This window comes from Dendrobates tinctorius, unplaced genomic scaffold (assembly GCF_039654945.1).
Source record: "Dendrobates tinctorius isolate UK_male_01 unplaced genomic scaffold, ASM3965494v1 ptg000029l, whole genome shotgun sequence".
Lineage (NCBI taxonomy): Eukaryota > Metazoa > Chordata > Amphibia > Anura > Dendrobatidae > Dendrobates > Dendrobates tinctorius.
The window spans coordinates 35,732,382-35,755,156 of record NW_027361697.1 but is presented as its reverse complement, the minus strand read 5'-3'; the positions used below and the strand labels follow the sequence as shown (position 1 = coordinate 35,755,156).

Here is a 22,775-nt window from a genome sequence, read left to right as displayed (position 1 = left end):
CCTATTGGATGATCAGGAGAAGATGTTTCACACTATACAGTGGGACTCTGATAGTGTGAGAGGGGGAGAAGATCAGGAAAATCCAGAAGACAAAGAATGAGAAGAAAAAGATCAAAAGACTTGACTATTGTGTAATATATTTTTTTCGGGACTATTTGAATTATTATTTTATCATGTGTTTGTTCTATTTTTAGGGACTTTTGCCTTACACACATGTGCATAAAGTGCTGAATTACCTCAATATTCTTATTTTCAATAATTCACCAATGAATATTACAGTCCTGTATGTTGTATAGAGTACAAGAGGGGGACTTGTAAGAGAATGGTCAGCCATAATATACTGAGCGGCTATGTTGTCTCTAGCAGCCATCTTGTCGAAAGTTAGAGAAGATTCAACTTTTACAAAAGAGCTAATAAAATGTACTAAATGGAGGATGGAAAATGAGATCATGTCTCTTACCAACTTCAGCAGATGTGCATAGAGGAAGACCGGATCAATCAATAGGGCCACAGGTCACCAAATATATGGTCAATATGCTTATACGTGATAGTGTGGTAGCGAAAAGTAAAGTAATTAGAATGTCAGGATGTAAGAATTTATGGACATAGATTGGAGACAATGATAAGATTTTAGGACAGTAGTCATAGATACCAATGACTTATGGGTTTTAGTGTTGCTTGGAGAAATGTTAATTAATATCTTCGTATTATGTCATTATATTCTCTGTTCTAAACCACGTTTCTGTAGATTACCATGAAAACGCCTTAGAATTATAATGTTAACGCCCTCTGCGGCAAAATGCAGCTTTCTTTGTTCTGATAATGTATAAGAAGCTCCTGTTACTGTCGATCGGGGCCATTCCATCGCCCTCATGCCACTGTGCCTCACCATGGCCAGGGCACAGAGCCTTATCACCGCTAGACCTCCTAGCAAATCTCTGCCTGTCTGAATTCCTGTTTTTGCTCGCATATTCCAACTCCTCTGTTATTCTGTATCTGTTTTGCCGTGTATCTCCAAATAAACTTCAACCTCAGCTTCGAGAAGAATTGTGTGCAGTTTTATCCGGCTCTTCCAACTCCCCCGATAAGAACATTTTCTTACACCCACCATCCACATAATGATCGCAGGGTGCCAATGGGTTACTATGGCAGTTGGGGACTTGATAAAAGCACCCACAGCTGACATATTGTTAGTCCTGTGGAACCCACTATTTTTAATATACATTTGTGCTCAAAAGTTTACATACCCCGGCAGGTTTTTTGCTCTCTTGGCCTTTTTTCAAAGAATATGAGTAACACCAAAACTCCACTCCACTCATTGTTAGTGGTTGGTGTTTTCTCTTTTTAAATCATAATGACAGCCTAAAACATCCAAATAACCCTGATCAAAAGTTCACATATCCTGGTGATTTTGGCCTGATAACATGCACAGAAGTTGACACAAATGGGTTTGAATGGCTGCTAAAGGTAACATCCTCACCTGTGACCAGTTTGCATGTAATCAGTGTGTGTGTATAAAAGTTGAGTGAGTTTCTGGGATCCAGACAGACTCCTGCATCTTTCATCCAGCCACTGACGTTTCTGGATTGTGAGTCATGGGGAAAGCAAAAGAATTGTTAACGGATCTACGGGAAAAGGTAGTTGAACTGTAGAAAACAGGAAAGGAATGCAAAAAGATATCCAAGGAATTGATAATGGCAGTCACCAGTGTTGAAACTGAGTAACAAAAGGAAAATCAGGGGCTTTGTAAAAACAAGACCATGGTCAGGTAGACCAACAAAAATTTTGTCCACAACTGCCAGGAAAATTGTTCGGGATGCAAAGAAAAACCCACAAATAACATCAGCTGAAATACTTCTGAAAGCTAGCAGTGTAACTGTTTCAAGATACACAATAAGAAGGCACTTGAAGAAAAATGGGCTGCATGGTTGAGTTGCCAGAGTAAAGCCATTACTGTGCAAATGCCACAAAGTATCTTGCCTACAATATGCAAAACAGCACAGAGACAAGCCTCAAAACTTCTGGAACAAGGTAATTTGGAGTGATGAGACCAAAATTGAACTTTTTGGCCACAAGCATAAATGTTACATTTGGAGCAGTGGCGTACCGTCAATAGAAGCAGACCATGCAGCTGCTATGGGGCCCGGACAGGTGAGGGGCTCGGATGGGTAAGGGGGCCTGCGATGGCCACTGCGGTTTGGCAGCTGTGCTGACACAGTACTGTAGTAGTACCATCTCCTTTAATAAAATGTAAGCGCCGGCCGCTGTATACCCCATGTCCTGCTATCAATGATTGACTGTAGCCTCCATCATGCTGGGAGCGCTCCCCACCCCCCCCGAGCCATGGAGGGTGGGCAGGAGCAAGCTGTCCTCTGGACCCTCACCAGCTCACCTCTCCCCACCCTGCATCCTCCTCCCTCCGCCCTCACAGCCGCTTGGGGTTGGATGTGGAAGGTCCTGTGTCAGAATTCCTGCACTCAGTAGTGGGGCGCGGTGCTGCGTACTGTCCCTCTGCTGCCACCGATCACCATGAGGACCCGGCTGCTCCCTCTGCTGCTGCACTGGCACTGCCTGCTGATGATCACCGCTGCTATCTCTCAGCAGGAACTCTTCCCATATGGAACACACAGGGGGATCTGCTGATGCCGGAGGGGGACGACGAGACGTCCGAGGTGCTGCAGCTGCCACAGCCCATTCTCTTCTATGAGGCTGAACTGAGAGAACTTTATGTAAGTGCAACTGTATGAGGGTCTACAGAGCCATGTAATACTGTAAACTGCACTGTATAGGGGTCTAAAGCCATGTAATACTGTATACTGCACTGTATGGGGGTCTATAGCCATGTAATACGCTATACTACACTGTATGGGGGTCTATAGTCATGTAATACTGTATACTGCACTGTATGGGGGTCTACAGAGCCATGTAATACTGTATACAGCACTGTATGGCAGTCTACAGAGCCATGTAATACTGTATACAGCACTGTATGGCAGTCTACAGAGCCATGTAATACTGTATACTGCACTGTATGTTGGTCTACAGAGCCATGCAATACTGTATACTGCACTGTATGGGGGTCTACAGAGCCATTTAATACTGTATACTGCACTGTATGGGGGTCTATAGCCATGCAATACTGTATACTGCACTGTATGGGGTCTACAGGGCCATGTAATACAGTATACTGCACTGTATGGGTTCTACAGAGCCATGTAATACTGTATACTGCACTGTATGGGGGTCTACAGAGTCATTTAATACTGTATACTGCACTGTATGGGGGTCTACAGAGCCATGTAATACTGTATACAGCACTGTATGGGGGTCCACAGAGCCATGTAATACTGTATACTGCACTGTATGGGGGTCTACAGAGTCATTTAATACTGTATACTGCACTGTATGGGGGTCTACAGAGTCATTTAATACTGTATACTGCACTGTATGGGGGTCTATAGCCATGTAATACTGTATACAGCACTGTATGGGGGTCCACAGAGCCATGTAATACTGTATACTGCACTGTATGGGGGTCTACAGAGTCATTTAATACTGTATACTGCACTGTATGGGGGTCTACAGAGTCATTTAATACTGTATACTGCACTGTATGGGGGTCTATAGCCATGTAATACTGTATACAGCACTGTATGGGGGTCCACAGAGCCATGTAATACTGTATACTGCACTGTATGGGGGTCTACAGAGTCATTTAATACTGTATACTGCACTGTATGGGGGTCTATAGCCATGTAATACTGTATACTGCACTGTATGGGGGTCTACAGAGCCATGTAATACTGTATACTGCACTGTATGGGGGTCTACAGAGCCATTTAATACTGTATACTGCACTGTATGGGGGTCTATAGCCATGTAATACTGTATACAGCACTGTATGGGGGTCCACAGAGCCATGTAATACTGTATACTGCAGTGTATGGGGGTCTATAGCCATGTAATACTGTATACAGCACTGTATGGGGGTCCACAGAGCCATGTAATACTGTATAAAGCACTGTATGGGGGTCCACAGAGCCATGTAATACTGTATACAGCACTGTATGGGGCTCCACAGAGCCATGTAATACTGTATACTGCACTGTATGGGGGTTTACAGAACCATGTAATACTATATACAGCACTGTATGAGGCTATATAGCCATTTAATACTGTACATAGCACTGTATGGGGGTCTACAGAGCCATGTAATATTGTATACTGCACTGTATGGGGGTCTACAGAGCCATGTAATACAGTAAATAGCACTGTATGGGGGTTTACAGAGCCATGTAATACTGTATACTGCACTGTATGGGGGTCTACACAGCCATGTAATACTGTATACTGCACTGTATGGGGGTCTACAGAGCCATGTAATACTGTATACAGCACTGTATAGGGGTTACTGTGTAGCACAGGGGGATATATTCATCTATAAGGATAAAGAGCCTTGTATAACTGTATAGCTATCTGCTCATTGGTATAGATATACCATGTAGAGCAGGGGTGGGCAATTCATTTTCCCGAGGGGCCACATGAAAGACCGTCCGTGACTGTTGTGGAGGGCCGAACCAATAGGCCAAAATTAATTCTGCTTAATATTAATATCGATATTTTATAATTATTATATTATTGATAATTTTATTAATATTAATTGTATCAGAATTGTATATTGAGCAGAAGTATGCTGACATTCCCCTATATATTGTTTGAACCAGAGCACAGCCCCTTCTGTATATCGTATGAACCCCCCAACAGCCTCCTCCATATGCAGCATGAGCCCCACACAGCCTCCCTATATACTGCATGAGCCCCACACAGCCTATAAAATTAATTGTTTGACCTATAACATGCATGCCTGGAGTTAAGAGCACCTGTTGATTTTTTTCTTTTTTTTGTGGGGGGGGGGCATTCAGACTTTTGCTATGGGGCCCCATGATTTCTATGTACGCCCCTGATTTGGAGAGAGGTCAACAAGGCCTATGACAAAAGGAACACCATTCCTACTGTAAAGCATGGAGGTGGATTGCTGATGTTATGGGTATGTATGAGCTACAAAATCAGAGGAAACTTGGTCGAAGTTGAAGGAAAGAGGAATCTGGCACGTTATCAGTAAATACTGGAGGTAAATTTGCAATCATCAGCCCGGAAGCTGCGCGCATTGGACGTATTTGAATGTTCCAACATGACAATGATCCAAAACACAAGGCCAAGTCGACCTGTCATTGACTACAGCAGAACAAAGTGAAGGTTCCAGAGTAGCCATCTCAGTCTCCTGACCTCAATATCATTGAGCCACTCTGGGGAGATCACAAGCGTGCAGTTCATGCTAGACAGCCCAGGCATTTACAGGATCTGAAGGCTTTTGGCCAAGAAGAGTGGGCAGCTTTACCATCTGAGAAAATAAAGAACCTCATCCACAACTACCACAAAGACTTCAAGCTGTCATTGATGTTGGGGGGGGGCAATACACGGTATTAAGAAATGGGGTATGTGAACTTTTGATCAGAGTCATTTGGATGTTTCGGGTTGTCAATATGATTTAAAAAAAAGAAAACATAGTAGTTTGACAATAAATGGCCTCACACAACCACTAACCATGAGTGAAGAAAAAGTTTTGGTGTTAGCATTCATATTCTCTGAAAAGAGGCCAAGAATGCACAAATTCTGCCGGGGTATGTAAACTTTTGAGCACAACTGTTTGCTGCAATACAACACTATTTAGAACAAGCAATCAGAGGTATAAAATCCCTAAACTGAAAAATATATGAAAATATTTTTAAAAGTTAAAAAATATATTTATACAAATTTAAATCTTTCTCCCTTTTTAAATTTTAAAGTAAAAAAAAAATGTAGTACTGTTGCATCTGTAAAAGGCTGAACTATCTCAATATAAAGTAATTAAATTTTATGGAAAATACCAAAAAGGTAAAAAAAATAAAAAATGCTAGAATTGCTGTTTTTCTCGTCGCCTCACCTCTTAAAAATGTAGTACAGAGCAATCAAAATGTCATATATACTGCTATATGCTATCAATAAAATAGCAGCTTAAGGTGAAAAAATATGCAATCGCACAGCTCCATCAATTGAGAAATAATAAATACAAGTACAAAAAATACAATTTTTTTAAATCAAATTTCTAAAATTTTTTGTCACTAAAACAATAACCAAACTATATAGGTTTGGTATCACCACAGTCAAGCTAACCTAAAGAATCATTTAGCAAGATAACTTTTACTGCAAAATTAATTTCGTAAAAAAAATCCATGCAAGTATAGTAGATTTGCATTTTTTTAATTATTTCATCCCACACTGATTTTTTTTTTTACCCATTTTTCTATAAATTACATGGTTATGTGAATTATGCCATTCAAAATGATAACTCATCCCACGCAATTCCTTGTATGGCTGCGTCAATGGAAAAATGAAAAAAAATATATCTCTTGGAGGAAGAAAATGAAAAACAAAGTGTAAAAAACAAAATAATTGCTTGGGAGTGAAGAGTGTTATCGTCAAACACCCATTTATGACAGTAATTCTATGCATAGCTGTTGTGCACTTACTGTAAATCTCCAGAGGCCACCGATATCATTACTTCTTTCAAAGCAAGTAGGCTCGAGACCTTCTTCTATACATGCCTTAATAGAGCCCAAGCCGCTAATCCCAGCGCCAATGATAGCAACTGTATTTACCATGGCTTTATCTACAACATGAAGAAAATAATTTGTGAATTTACATCTAAATTTGGGCCTAAAACATATTAAACATAAAGTATTTGTCTTCATATATCTGTTTCTCCTTTCATTAGGCATATAATTAAAGAAGGACTCCTATCAAAATTTCTATCCTCTATGTTGCATATAGAGTATATTGTAGTCACCATATTATATAGCACTATGTACTTACAATTGCTCATTTTGCCTTTCTACCCAGCTAATTATTCTCTTTTCCATTAGGTCTATGACATCACGTGATTAAAAACTGACTAGCTGAATTCTTCAAAGCTCTATGTAGAAACAGGAGGTTTTATCCCTGCATGAGTTATTGCCCTCTTCAACTCCTGACCCAATTGCTCCGCTTCTCACACTACCAAGGACTTTACAGTAATGTAGAATTATAGTTCTCATGATGACTCACTCTGGGAACAGATAATTCTTGTTTCTACATAGAGCTTAGAAGGATTCAGTTTGTTTGTAATTAGGGCTAATTTTACCAAGGAGGCATCACTCACTGAGTCATTATGCAGAGCAGCCTAGAGACGCTAATAACCTTTGGCCGAGTGCATGATTTTGTATTTATCTACATTAAGCTTCTATTGTCATTTCTCAGCTCAAGTCTATAGCTTACAAAAATCCCTTCACAAAGTCATTAGTAAATATGTTAAAAATAGGATGCCTGTATCCTATTCAACACAGAATTGTGATAAGAAAAAAGGAAGGAAATATCAGCTCACCAGTATGAGAATTGCCAATCATGAAGGTGAGGTGCAGGGAATCATCAGTCTGGTACCCAAGTGTAATGAATGCTGAAAAAAGGAGTAAATCCAGCACCGAAAAAAATAGAAGAAAAAAATGGAAACATTTAAAAAAAAAAAAAAAAAAAAAAATCACATTTTATGGTACAATTATCCAAGAAGTATCATTTCTCCTTGCGGAGAATGACATGCTAAGCATGTCGAGATGAGGAGACTTAAAGCCGCAATGCTCCTCTGGGAAATATGCTAATTATGCAAATTGTCTCTTCAGAAAGGAAGAGGACTAGAACTCTTGTGCCACCTCTTGGAAGTAGCAATCCTAAAAGTCAATGACGACCCTTTAACGAGCCTTGTTACATGTCTTAGGATAAAAGCCAAGCCACAATCTCAATTTGCAGACGTTGTGTTTCGGGGTACTGCCCCTTGTCAGTGCAAAGTGTGAGATCTGGTTTGGCTCCCAGAGGAGTATTGAGGCTTTAAGTCTCCTCATCTCGACATGCTTAGCATATATATATATATATAAACTATAGGAACACAAAAAAGCACAATAGGGTCTTATCTGGGTTAATAGTGAAACAACGAAAGAAATTTACTCACCCTTTCCAGGAGAGATTTAAGCATGTAAGATCTGGAGACAGCTTGCTGCACGTCCAAAGGTCAACTCCGTGACCGCCAAAGCTATCAGTTTTTTTGTGGAACTAATTCATGGACTTTAGTGCGCTGCTTGACAAAATACCAAATCCAGGTTATGTTAAAAGATTAACCTTTTAATTCCCAATGCGTTTCGAAGCATATAACACTTCTTCCTCAGGGGATGACATCTGATGAAGAAGTGTTATATGCTTCGAAACGCGTTGGAAATTAATTGGTTAATCTTTCAACATAACCTGGATTTGGAATTTTGTCAAGCAGCGCACTAAAGTCCATGAATTAGTTCCACAAAAAAACTGACATGCTTAGCATGTAATTCTCCGCAAGGAGAAATGATATTTCTTGGATATCGATCAGGTGCCTCTCACAGCCAAACCAGGTCTCACACTTTGCACTGATGAGGGGCAGTACCCCAAAACACAGTGTCTGCAAATTGAGATTCTGGCTTGGCTTTTATCCTAAGTCATTTAACAAGGCTCGTTAAAGGGTTGTCATTGACTTTTAGGATTGCTACTTCCAATAGGTGGCACTAGAGTTCTAGTCCTCTTCCTCTCTGAAGAGACAATTTGCATAATTAGCATATGGTACAATTAAAAACACATGAAAAAAAGGGGAAAAAAAGACATCGGGTCTGTGCATTTTGAGCTATGTAACTCTTAATCCTAACCAGGAATTTTTAGCGTACTTTCCTGTTTTTATTAGTCCCATTAAATGAGATGTTTTAAATTTTCCAATTTTTTCTTCCATTTTATGTGGTGCTGGACTTACCTCCTTTCTCCTGCTTAGAATTGTGATAAGAGAACAATGAACACTTAGACTCATTTACAGAAACAAAGGACGGTTCTGCGGATAAAATTGAAGTCTCTGCTCGAAATGTCAAACGTGGTGTTGCAGAAGATGTTCCTGAACATAAGACAGCGTACAACCTAGTGTAACATCTATCAGATCCACCTAAGAAATTTCTTGCAAAGTGTAAGCATGACACATTTTTTTTCATGAGCCATTATTCTGTAATATTCTATCAATATTTCTTTGGTTAAATTGCTATGCACAAGAAATGCTTGTAGATTTTTTACATGTCTGTAGGTTACACTCAGAAGTGACATTTTTAAATTCAGGATCTGCCAATAATAATGGACAGTCATTATGCAATGTTGAAGGTTTTTTTTATTTTTGTTAATTCTTCTTATTAACAGATTAAATCACGTACTAACCCTTGCTCTGGCATTATGCTCTCCACTATGGTTTATTAGGGTATCCTCCATTCATCTGGAATCTTGGATATCAGTTATTACATTCAGTCTACAGTGTGACGTAATCAGAACAGTTCCTATAGGCTTTAACATATTGCCCATCCGTTATTCTCATAAACCTATAATGGTAGATTCCAGCTTTTCCAACTCAAATGGCTGCTCAATAAATATGTTAGGAATCAGGTTTCTGCGTCTGCTCTGCAGGAATCTAGAGCCTCACATTCTGCGGTCTCCTGCTGTATTTCTACTGCAGAGGAGATTACTTTGCAGCAGACCGCTCCAGAGACTAATGGTACTGTCACACTAAGAGATATCGCTAGCAATATCGCTATAACTTGTGACGTTATAGCGATATTGCTAGCGATATCGCTATGTCTGATACCTACAACCCGCTCCCCCACTGATTATCGCTGATCGCGCGAGAACAGGCTGGACTGTTTCACGTCGTCAGCTTCCTGCAGCGCATCCTGCTGTGATGACGAGCGACGCGTGGAGCCGGGCGGGAGGACGCAGGATCGCCTGGTGTGACAGGCAAATAGCGACCCCCGTCCCCAGCGATGTCGCTCGTGAGATCTGCCTGTGTGGCAGCTCAATAGCGACCACTTAGCGATGCACCAGTGATCCTGACCGCATCATATCGCTGGTCGGGATCGCTGGTGCATCGCTAAGTGTGACAGTACCTTAAGTCCCTCTGTGCTCCTACTGGGCATGCTCACGAGACGATCTCCCATTGGAGATCGGGAGTCATGTGCCCAGGTCCTGTTCCAGATCTCATTGGTCCATCTCGGAGATCAGGAAGGTCCCGCACGGCTATAAAAAGCGCGCATGGCCATTCCGCCATGCGCTAGTATAGGCTATACTTGCTATGTGTGAATGGTGACGGATGTATGATTCTGGTGACTGACTCATTTGAAACCCCTTCCCTCTGATATTACGCATGTGGATAGGGAACTAGAGAGATAGTCAGCGCCAGTCAGTGGCAAGCTATAGGCCACAGTGCATACCGCACCTCTGCACTAGCGTCCGATGGTGTCACGCCTCACGGCAATATCGTATAACTGCAGTAGTTACCACCACGCTGCAGTTAGCAGCACTTACTGGCGTCCGCAGTTGCGACGCCGCACGCACGGTAGGTCAAGATGGACACTGACCTCTGTCTTGGGCCGTGTCCTGTGACCATATACCGTGTGTGCACGCCAGCTGAGACCTGTGAAGCTAACAGGCTCGGCGTTTATGCTTTAGGGCCTCTGTGAGTTTAATAGAGTCAGCTCTGCGCACCCCGGGTGACGTTTAACCCGAGCGCAGTATACCACCATATAAGCGAGTTCGCCATTACTCAGTGGCGGTTGATACACCTACTGCACGGTGGACCCCGGGCGGCGAACGCACTTCCTTTTATTTATATTTAGTGCGTTCTGCCGTCCCTATCAAAATATCTTTTTGGATACAGCGATAAAGCTTAACCCATATCCTCAGATCAAGGAAATATATCTGTTGCGCATTTAACATATGAAGGGCATCCCTATTTTATTGCTACTTAGGATAAAAATAAAATCCTCAAAAATGTGTCTCTTGCCTTCCAAAAGATACATATATTGCCCCAAAAGAAATGTGACTCATGTAAAAAATCAGATAATCTGTTTTAATGTGTTGGTCATCCTACCACCCTAAAGAAGATTAGCAAGAGTTGGTGCACAAACTATAGCCATGGTGGTACCTGATAATAAGGGGTAACCTCAATCAAAACATAATGATGCATGAGAAAAAAATGTAATACTTAACAATAAAATTGTTGATGTTAGCATCTTCATAATCTTTATTTTTATATAGCGCTAACATATTCCGCAGCGCTTTACAGTTTACACACATCATCACTGTCCCCGATGGGGCTCACAATCTAAATTCCCTAACTGTATGTCTTTTGGAATGTGGGAGGAAACCGGAGTACCCGGAGTAAATCCACGCAAACACGGGGAGAACATTGCAACTCCTTGCAGATGTTGTCAGGCAGCAGGCAGATGCTGTGCACAAGGGGCGGCATTATGCGCTCTGCTACCCGCAGCACCTACAATTTAGCCTCTGCACTGGTGCTGAGGTAACATGCAGAGGCTTGTAATTGATGAGGTCACATGATAGAAGGAGTCAGGGCCCGCTGATTATGTGACCCCTGACTCCTCCCCTCCTGTGACCTCATCACAGGTCCTGTGGCACAGCCCTTGTTGTGTGCAGGACTCTGCTGTGCTGGTTGCCATGGTGCTGGATGAGTAAGTTTATGTGTGGGGTCAGGGGGGTTTACAGGGTGGATGTAGCAGAGCCACGCATGTGTGAGGTGTACAGAGCAGAGCCATTTGTGTACAAGTTTTACAGAGCGGAGCCGCTTGTGTGTGAGGTATATGGAGCGGAGCTGCGTGTGTACAAGGTGTACGAAGCAGAGCGGCGCGTGTACAAGGTGTACGGAGCAGAGCCGCATGTGCGAGGTGTGCGGAGCAGAGCCATGTTGTGGCGTCTGCCTGCGGTCTGGACTGCAGCCAGACAGCACCCCGAGAAACACTGATACCCTTTACCCCTATACAGGGATCTGGATTTATAGCAGAGCCCAGGAGGCGCTGTCTGAATAGGAGCAATGACCAGAACAGGACGGTCGCCAGAAAGGTGTTCCAATACAGGACACAGAGGCAATGATATCCGAGACTAAACCAGTCAGGCAGAAATGGTATAAAAACAGTAGACAGTAGCAGAGTCAGATTCCAGGCCGAAGCCAGGGTCATAAACCAGGAGGGCAGCAGAGGTACAGAATCGTTAGGCAAAAGCAGAGTCAGAATCCAGGCCAAGAGTCATAAACCAGGAGGGCAGCAGAGGTACAAAGTCGTTAGGCAGAAGCAGAGTCAGAATCCAGGCCAAAGTAAGAGTCATAAACCAGGAGGGCAGCAGAGGTACAAAGTCGTTAGGCAGAAGCAGAGTCAGAATCCAGGCCAAAGTAAGAGTCATAAACCAGGAGGGCAGCAGAGGTACAAAGTCGTTAGGCAGAAGCAGAGTCAGAAGTCCAGGCAAAAGTCAGAGTCAGTCAAACAGCAATTCACACAGTAACACGCAGGGGAACCAAGAATATATCCGGCGGCCTGCAAGAGCAGTCCCAAGGTATTTGAGGGATCAGGTCATCCCTTACAGGCCCGTGGCCTGATGATGTCATCCGGACCGCCCCAGGACCATGCTGGATGGTAATGCACCAGCCCCTTCATGACTGACCGAGGAGCGAAGCCTGCGTCCAGCGGACGCCTGCGCAGGAGCCTCATGGCTATCGCCGCCATCACTCGGGGTTGAAGCACAACGCCTCCCAGAGACCAAGGCCGAGACTGCAGGCCACGGGTCAGACAGTGATAGGACAGTCCGGGGCCTCCTAGTGGTCGAGGCTGGGACAGCAGGCCCTGAGTCTGACGGTGATGTGATAGTCCGGCGCCTCCTACTGGCCGAGGCTGGGACAGCAGGCCCTGAGTCTGACGGTGATGTGATAGTCCGGCGCCTCCTACTGGCCGAGGCCGGGACAGCAGGCCCTGAGTCTGGCGGTGCCGTGACACATGTGTGTACAAGATCTACGGAGTGGAGCCGCACATGTACGAGGTGTACAGAGCAGTGCCATGCACGTGCGAGGTGTACGGAGCAGAGCCGTGATTGTACAAGGTGTACGGAGCAGAGCCACGCGTGTGCGAGGTGTACGGAGAAGAGCCATGTGTGTGCGAGGTGTACGGAGCAGAGCCATGTGTGCACAAGGTGAACGGAGTGGAGCCACGCATGTGCAAGGTGTACGGAGCAGAGCCATGTGTGTGCAAGGTGTACTGAGCAGAGTCGCACGTGTACAGAGTGGAGCCGCTCGTGTGTGAGGTGTACGGAGCAGAACCATGTGTGTACAAGGTGTACAGATCAGAGCCACTTGTGTGTGAGGTGTACGGAGCGGAGCCATGGGTGCACAAGGTGTACGGAGCAGAGCCGTGTGTGTACAGGGTATACGGAGCAGAGCCGCGCATGTGCTAGGTGTATGAGGTGTACGAGGTGTACGGAGCGGAGATGTGTTCGAGCCGTGTGTGTACGAGGTGTATGGAGCGGAGCTAGGGGTGTACGGAGCAGAGCCGCATGTGTATGGGGCATACAAAATGGAGCCCTGAGTGTATGAAGTGTACGGAGCTGAGCCGTGTGTGTACAGAGCGGAGCCGCGTGTGTACGAGGTGTATTGAGCAAAGCCACATGTGTACAAGGTTTACGGAGTGGAGCCATGTGTGTACAAGGTGTACAGAGCGTGGCCACGTGTGTAAAAGGTGTACGGAGCAGAGCCGCATGTGTATGAGGTTAACAGAGTGGAGCCATGTGTGTACTGAGTGGAGCCGTGTGTGTGCAAGGTGCACAGAGCGGAGCCATGTGTGTAAGAGGCATAAAAAGGGGAACCGTGTGTGTATGAGGTGTGCGGAGCCAAACGTGTAGAAGGTGTATGGTGGGGAGCATTCATACCTCCCAGCGGGACAGTCCCGATTTTGAGCGAGAGTCTGCCCCACTGCCCCAGCCGGGGCTTACTTTTCCGACGGACACAGGAGTATACGGCGGAGCCCCGAGGAGCACTTTAAAATTCGCACGTGACATTCCACCGGAAGTGACATGCTAGAAGCATGAGGTAATTTCGGGAGGAGATTGTGATGGAACCATGGAGGCACTACAGGGAATGCTTCAGATCCATCACCGTGCCCTCCTCCAACAGCATGGACAGCGGGATCACCTTGGACTCGGGGATGCCAGCAATGTGAGCGGATCATGATATGTCCTGTTTTGGGAGGCTCAGGTGGGCATTACAATGGGAGCTGGGCTGCTATAGTATCTTTCTTTCTCTCTGTTCTTTCTTTCTCTAATCTAGCTTTTCTTCCTTACTCTCTCTCTGTTCTTTCTTTCCTCTCTCTCTCCTTTCTTTCTTTTCTTTTTTTTCCCCTTTTTCTCTCTCTGTTCTTTTTTCTCTCTCTCTCTGTTCTTTCTTTCCTCAGTACCAGTCAGAGTGCCCACAGTACCAGTAGAATAAGAGGGGTAGAAAGCTAGGTGGCACTGGTCACATTGAGCCTCTCATTCTTTTTACTGGTGTATATATGCCCTGAGCACCCCCATAAAGTGGGCCAGCCCCAGACAACAGGGTACAAACAAATCACTATTACTATCAGTCCAAGTAAGTGGACAATTATATACGTAAAGTTAATGATGTCCCTGTGCCAAGCAGTGCGGAGGATCAGAATACACTGAGGAGACCAGAGCAGTGGGGTATGGGGAGAAGAATTATATGGGGCCCATTATGCTGTATGAAGTAATATATGGTGCCAATTACACTGTATGAAGTAATATATGGGGCCCATTACGGTGTATGAACTAATATATGGGGTCCATTATGCTGTATGAAGTAATATATGGGGCCCATTATACTGTATGAAGTAATATATGGGGCCCATTATGCTGTATGAAGTAATATATGGGGCCCATTATACTGTATGAAGTAATATATGGGGCCCATTATACTGTACGAAGTAATATATGGGGCCCATTATACCGTATGAAGTAATATATGGGGCCCATTATGTTGTATGAAGTAATATATGGGGCCCATTATGCGGTATGAAGTAATATATGGGGCACAATATACTGTATGAAGCAATATTGGGGCCCATTATACTGTATGGAGCATTATATGGGGCCCATAATACTGTATGCAGTTATATATGGGGCCCATAATACTGTATGGAGCCTTATGTGGGAATAGGGGATGACTTTGTTTGTTGTGGATCTGACCGCTGGGACCCCCATGATCCTGGGAAACATAGCTTTGAAGAGCACCATGTAAATGGAGCTGTGGTCAATCATACGCATTGTGGTGCCATTCACATGTGGCTCTTCAAATAACTCCTTTAAGAGAGTGATAAGGGGACGACAAAGTATTGACAAATTCACTGATCAGGGTGAGGAGTGTTATAGTTTGTGGGCTGGTGGGATTTGTGTGGCAGACCTACCATTGCCATTAATGATCCTTGGTCTGGATAGTTCTGTGTTGTTCTTCTATGTGCGTGTGATGGCGCTGACATCCTTGTGTTTGGACACCTTTTTTTTTCTATTTATCCAAATCAAAATGTCCGCTATTCTACTCAGTTTTACAGGATAGATCTAAAAATTTACTTTGTGTGCGGGGGGGGCGTCATTTTGCTGTTCGCCTCAGGCAGCAGAAAGGCTAGGTTCACCCCTGTTTAGGCATTATTTAGAAAGTAGCTGTTTGGGGATCATATTATATATGAATTAAAATTTACCATCTGAAATTAGGCCTGCTATGTTTGGCTCCTTGAATAAAGTCTTCATTCAGTAAAGTACTCGGTGCTGGATTCTTTGTCAATACCTCATATGTGGTCTCGTCATTCAGCGACCTTTTAGACCATGGTCATATAATCTGCTCTGCCCTCATATACTGTACCAATCTTATAACTGATAACGACAGTATTCAAGAGATTTTACGGAGTTCCTCTAATGCTCTACATTCCTCCATAGACAGATTTAAATAATTTTTCTTAGAATCAGCTTTTACTTTCTTTTGATTCTGAGGAACCAAGCAATTGAATATCTTAATACTGGGAGAACGTAGTTGTCATTTTCGATTTCAGTTTTAGGCTAAGTGCACACGTACCGGAACTCTCGCGGAAATTACCGCGAGAATTCCGGAATTCCAGTCCGCGGGAAAATCGCATTTTAAATTCCCGCGATTTTCCCGCGGAAAAACTAGCATTTTGCAAGCTTATTTAGCTTGCAAAATGCTAGCGTTTTCCAAGCGATCTATAGCATCGCTTGGAGAACTGATTGACAGGTTGGTCACACTCGTCAAACACAGTGTTTGACAAGTGTGACCAACTTTTTACTACTGAGGCCGCCTATGCAGCATCAGTAGTAAAAGATAGTATGTAAAAAAAAATAAAAAACGGTGTTATTCTTATCTTCCGACGTCCCGTGCAGCCGTTCCCAGTAATCCTTTGCGAAAATGCCCGCGATGACGTCCGTTCTCGCGGGATCGCGACGTCTCGCGGTAATTCGCGATGACGTCGCATGAATGACCGTGAGACTTCGCGATCCCGCGAGAACGGACGCCATCGTGGGCATTTTCGCAAAGGATTACTGGGAACGAAAGCGTGAAGAGAAGCGGGAAGACTGCGCGGGACGTCGGAGGGTTAGAATAACAATATTTTTTATTTTTAAATTCTATTTTTTACAGGGATATGGTACCCAAAGCCTGGAGGACAGTCTCCTCTCCTCCAGACCGTGGGTACCATCCGCAATTGTTCTGCTTACTTTCCGCATGGTGTGCACAGCCACATGCGGGAAGTAAGCGGAACAATGCATTCCTATGGGTGCGGGATCGCTGCGATTCCGCAAATTAATGAGCATGCTGCGGTTTTTACCGCGAAGCGATTCCGCCGCGGTAAAAACCGCAGCATTAGCACAGCATTGCGGAATCCCATAGGAATGCATGGGATGCTTATTTTTTGCGTTTTCGTGGCAAAATCGCGCGGTTAAAACCGCCGCGGAAACGCGAAAAAAACGCCACGTGTGAACTCAGCCTAAATCTTGTAAGGGGAGGTTGCACATCACCGGTTGTCATTGTATCTCAAATTCCCATGGTTCTAGTATGGCTATCGCTTCCAGTTTCCTCTTTGAAGTGTTAAATCAGAAATGCAACTATAATGATGTTTAAGTAATGCAAAGTTTCTAGTAAAAAAAATTTTCATATCTTTTAGATTTACATATCTGTTTAAAACAAAGCAAACTGTTGTCTACATACAGTCATATGTAAAAGTTTGGGCACCCCTATTAATGTTAACCTTTTTTCTTTATAGCAATTTTGTTTTTTGCAACAGCTATTTCAGTTTCATATATCTAATAACTGATAGACTCAGTTATATTTCTGGATTCAAATGAGGTTTATTGTACTAACAGAAAATGTGCAATCTGCATTTTAACAAAATTTGACCGGTGCAAAAGTATGGGCACCTCAACATAAAAGTGACATTAATATTTCATAGATCCTCCTTTTGCAAAAATAACAGCCTCTAGTCGCTTCCTGTAGCTATTAATGAGTTCCTGGATCCTGGATGAAGGTATTTGTGACCATTCCTGTTTACAAAACAATTCCAGTTCAATTAAGCTTGATGGTCGCTGAGCATGGACAGCCCGCTTCAAATCATCCCACAGATGTTCAGTGATATTCAGGTCTGGGGACTGGGATGGCCATTCCAGAACATTGTAATTGTTCCTCTGCATGAATGCCTGAGTAGATTTGGAGCGGTGTTTTGGATCATTGTCTTGCTGAAATATCCATCCCCTGCGTAATTTCAACTTTGTCACTAATTCTTGCACATTACTGTCAAGAATCTGCTGATACTGAGTTGAATCCATGCGACACTCAACTTTAACAAGATTCCCGGTGCCGGCATTGGTCACACAGCCCCAAAGCATGATGGAATCTCCACCAAATTTTACTGTGGGTAGCAAGTGTTTTTTTGGGAATGCTGTGTTTTTTAGCCTCCATGCATAACGCCTTTTTGTATGACCAAACAACTCAATCTTTGTTTCATCAGTCCACAGGACCTTCTTCCAAAATGTAACTGGCTTGTCCAAATGTGCTTTTGCATACCTCAGGTGACTCTTTTTGTGGCGTGCTTGCAGAAACGGCTTCTTTCGCATCACTCTCCCATACAGCTTCTCCTTGTGCAAAGTGCGCTGTATTGTTGACCGATGCACAGTGACACCATCTGCAGCAAGATGATGCTGCAGGTCTTTGGAGGTGGTCTGTGGATTGTCCTTGACTGTTCTCACCATTCTTCTTCTCTGCATTTCTGATATTTTTATTGGCCTTCCACTTCTGGGCTTAACAAGAACTGTACCTGTGTTCTTCCATTTCCTTACTATGTTCCTCACAGTGGAAACTGATAGGTTAAATCTCTGAGACAGCTTTTTGTATCCTTCCCCTGAAAAGCTATGTTGAATAATCTTTGTTTTCAGATCATTTGAGAGTTGTTTTGAGGAGCCCATGATGCCACTCTTCATAGGAGAATCAAATAGGAGAACTACTTGCAAGTGGCCACCTTAAATACCTTTTCTCATGATTTGATACACCTGGCTATGAAGTTTAAAGCTCAATGAGGTTACAAAACCAATTTAGTGCTTCAGGAAGTCAGTAAAAAGTAGTTAGGAGTGTTCAAATCAAGAAAATGATAAGGGTGCCCATACTTTTGCACCGGTCAAATTTTGTTTAAATGCAGATTGCACATTTTCTGTTAGTACAATAAACCTCATTTGAATCCAGAAATATAACTGAGTCCATCAGTTATTAGATATATGAAACTGAAATAGCTGTTGCAAAAACCAAAATTGTTATAAAGAAAAAAGGTTAACATTAATAGGGGTGCCCAAACTTTTACATATGACTGTAAGTCCTATGGCTTTCAGTACCATCTATATGCTGATGACATTCTCTGACCCAGATGTCACCTCTCTGCTTTCCAGAATCCCAGAGTGTCTATCAGCCATATCCTCCTTCTTCACCTCTCAGTTCCTCATGCTCAATCTGGAAAAATCTGAACTAATTATCTTTCCTCCATCTCGCATATCTTCCCTACCTTATCTATCTATCACAATAAATGACTTTACACTTTTCCCTGTCCCAGAAATCCACTGCCTCGGAGAAACCCTTGACTTTCCGTCCTTCAAACAGCACATCCAAGCTCTCGCCACCTCCTGTCATTTCCAGCTCAAAAATATTTTCAGAATCCGTTCTTTCCTCAACCCTCACTCTACCAAAATGCTTGTGCATGCCCTAATCATCTCCCGCCTCGACTACTGCAACATCCTCCTCTGTGGCCTACCATCTAACACTCTCGCACCTCTCCAGTCCATCCTTAACTCTGCTGCCCGACTAATTAATCTCTCTCCTCGCTACACTCCTGCTTCCCCCTTTGCAAATCCCTTCACTGGCTCCCAATTTCCCAGCATATCCAGTTTAAACCATTAACACTGACCTGCAAAACCATCCATAACCATTCTCCTCCGTATATTTCTGAATAAATCTCCCAATATCTTTCCTCACGTAATCTCCGGTCTTCCCAAGACCTCTTTCTCTCCTCCACGCTTATTCGCCCCCCCCCCAATCGCCTCCAAGACGTCTCCTGAATATCCCCATCCTCTGGAATTCTGTGCTTCAACATGTCTGATTATCAACCACATTTGGATCCTTCAGATGGAACCTGAAAACCCACCTTTTTAAGAAAGCCTACAGCCTGCAATGACCATGCTGCCATCTCAACACCATCGGAGCTACTGCAACCCCAACCTACTGTCTCCTTCCCCATCATCCTCTAGAATGTAAGCTCACAAGAGCAGGGTCCTCATCCCTCTGTACCAGTCCATCATTATTAGTTTGTTTACTGTAAGTGATATTTGTATTTTGATGTAACCCCTTCTCTTGTACAGCACCATGGAATCAATGGAACTTTATAAATAAATAATAATAATAATAATAATACTGTATATAGATTTCACAGACAAAACCTAAGAAACAAAATGAGCATATACCCTGTAATAATTAAATATTAATAGTACATGTAAATAAGGTAGAGCACTTAGTTAACACTATCTTGTTAAAAAAAAAAAAGCCTTTCTGACTGGGACAGGGAATACCCAATCGGGATGGTTCTATCCTGTCTCTAGTATTTAAACCTGTGTCACCAAACATCAACATAGATAAGGGCAGAGCAGGTTACATGCCGGACTATTCAGACACGTGCCCATAAGAAGCTATAAAGACAAATTGCCGAGTTCAAAAGGGGGGCCACAGCAATGTTTGTACAGAGTACAAGAAACTACAGCAAAACCGAAGAAATGAGCCACAGCATAAGTTGTTAAATCTGCAATGTGTTGGAGCACGTTCACATAGTGAGCTTTTTTGTATACAGATTTCAACCTTAGGTATGTGCACAAGATGTTTTTTTAAACTTGTGCAAACCCACTGTAGCAATATGTTATTTGATGAAGTGGCCTCTAGGGGTCTCACTACATTTATGCGTGTACTAGAGATGAGCGACTTTGCCTTTTTTCGGGTCGAGTCGGGTCAAACGAAATCGGCCGATTATCGTAAAAAATCGAAGGCCAACTGAAACACGAAACCCAATGCAAGTCAATGGGGAAGAAAAGCCAGCAGTGAGTGGAGGACAGGAAACACACCTACAGTGCCCATTTTAATGCCAAAAATATCAATTCTTATTACTTAACCCCTTCCTGACATCCGACGGTATATCCCGTCCATGGGACCTGGGCCCCTATGCCCATGGACGGGATAGTATGTCGGGCGCGATCAGCGGCGCCCACGTGGTGAGCGCCGCTGATCGCGGCCGGGTGTCAGCTGATTATCACAGCTGACACCCGGCACAATGTGTCAGGGGCGGTCACGGACCGCCCCCGACACGTTAACCCCTTGCACACCGCGATCAAACATGATTGCGGTGTACCGGGAGTTAAAGGGAAGCATCGGCAGGGAGGGGGCTCCCTCCGTGCTTCCCTGAGCCCCCCACGGCAGCGCAATGTGCAGCGCTGCTGCGGGGGACTCCTTTCCTCCAGGCCCCCGAATCCAAGATGGCGACGGGGGCCTTCGGGGGCCTGAGGAAGCTGGCTTCCTCAGTGCCTGCAAAGCGCAGGCATGAGGAAGCCTTCTGCAGTGCCTGTGTCAGATCGCTGATCTGTCACAGTGATCTGTGATGTGACAGATCAGCGATCTGTGACAGGACAGTGATGTCCCACCTGGGACTATTTAATAAAGTAAAAAAAAAAATAAAAAAAGTGTAAAAATAATTTAAAAAAAATCGCCAAATAAATTAGAAAAAAAAAAAAATATTCCCCCAATAAATCCATTTTTTGGAAATAATAAAAAAAAAAAAACAATAAAAGTACACATATTAGGTATCGCCGCGTCCGTAATGACCAGCCCTATAAAACTGTCCCATTAGTTAACCCCTTTAGCGAACCCCTTAAAAAATAAAAATAAAAAACGAAGCAAAAAATAATGATTTATTATCATACTGCCAAACAAAAAGTGTAATAACGCGCGATCAAAAAGACGCATATAAATATCCATGGTACCGCTGAAAACGTCATCTTGTCCCACAAAAAACGAGCCACCACACAGCATCATCAGCGAAAAAATAAAAAAGTTATAGCTCGCAGAATAAAGCGATGCAAAAATAATTATTTTTTATATAAAATAGTTTTCATTGCATAAAACCGACAAAAACATAAAAAAAGACCTAAATGAGGTATCGCTGTAACCGTACTGACCCGAAGAATAAAACCGCTTTATCAATTTTACCGCACGCGGAACGGTGTAAACGCACCCCCCCAAAAGAAATTCATGAAACGCTGGTTTTTCTTCATTCTGCGTCCCAAAAATCGGAATAAAAAGCGATCAAAAAATTTCACGTGCCCGAAAATGGTACCAATAAAAACGTCAACTCGTCCCGCAAAAAATAAGACCTCACATGACCTGGTGGGTCAAAATGCGGAAAAATTATAGCTCTCAATATGTGGTGATGCAAAAACTATTTTTACAATAAAAAGCGTCTTTTAGCGTGCGACAGCTGCCAAAAATAAAAACCGCCATAAATAGTAAATCAAACCCCCCCGTTATCACCCCCTTAGTTAGGGAAAAATAATAAAATAAAAAAAATGTATTTATTTCCATTTTTAAATTAGGGTTAGGGCTAGGGGTGTGTTGGGGTAGGGTTAGGGCTAGGGTTAGGGTAGGGTTAGGGTTAGGGTTAGGGCTAGGGTTAGGGTTAGGGTTAGGGCTAGGGGCATGTTGGGGTTCGGGTTGGAGTTAGAATTGGGGGTTTCCACTGTATGGGCACATCAGGGGCTCTCCAAATGCAACATAGCGTCTGATCTCAATTCCAGCCAATTCTGAGTTGAAAAAGTCAAATGGTGCTCCTTCCCTTCCAAGCTCTGCCATGCGCCCAAACAGTGTTTTACCACCACATGTAGGGTATCAGCCTACTCAGGACAAATTGCAAAACAATTTTTGGGGTCCAATTTCTCCTGTTACCCTTAGGAAAATAAAAAATTTGGGGCAAAAATATCATTTTTGTGGAAAAAAATAATTTTTTTATTTTCACGTCCGAGTGTTATAAACTTCTGTGAAGCACTTGGGGGTTCAAAGTGCTCACCACACATCTAGATAAGTTCCGTGGGGGGTCTAGTGTCCAAAATGGGGTCACTTGTGGGGAGTTTCAATAGTTTAGGTACATCAGGGGCTCTCCAATCGCACATGACACCCGCAGACCATTCCATCA

General features: G+C 43.5%; 1 protein-coding gene across 15 annotated transcripts in view; it reads right to left on the bottom strand.

Annotated features, from left to right (window-relative positions):
* The window catches only part of LOC141085930 (dimethylaniline monooxygenase [N-oxide-forming] 2-like), a 207,700-nt gene that overhangs the window by 86,750 nt on the left and 98,175 nt on the right, over window positions 1-22,775 (bottom strand). For 7 of the 15 annotated variants that reach the window (XM_073571574.1, XM_073571577.1, XM_073571573.1 and 4 more), the window contains 2 exons: window positions 7,460-7,531; window positions 6,570-6,709 (listed from right to left, as the gene is read on the bottom strand). In XM_073571574.1, the coding sequence (XP_073427675.1) occupies window positions 6,570-6,709; window positions 7,460-7,481 (162 nt within the window). In that variant the 5' untranslated portion in view covers window positions 7,482-7,531. Of the gene's footprint in view, window positions 1-6,569; window positions 6,710-7,459; window positions 7,532-8,077; window positions 8,152-22,775 lie in introns of those variants that run through there. The other 8 variants (XM_073571583.1, XM_073571581.1, XM_073571580.1 and 5 more) reach the window with 3 other exon arrangements.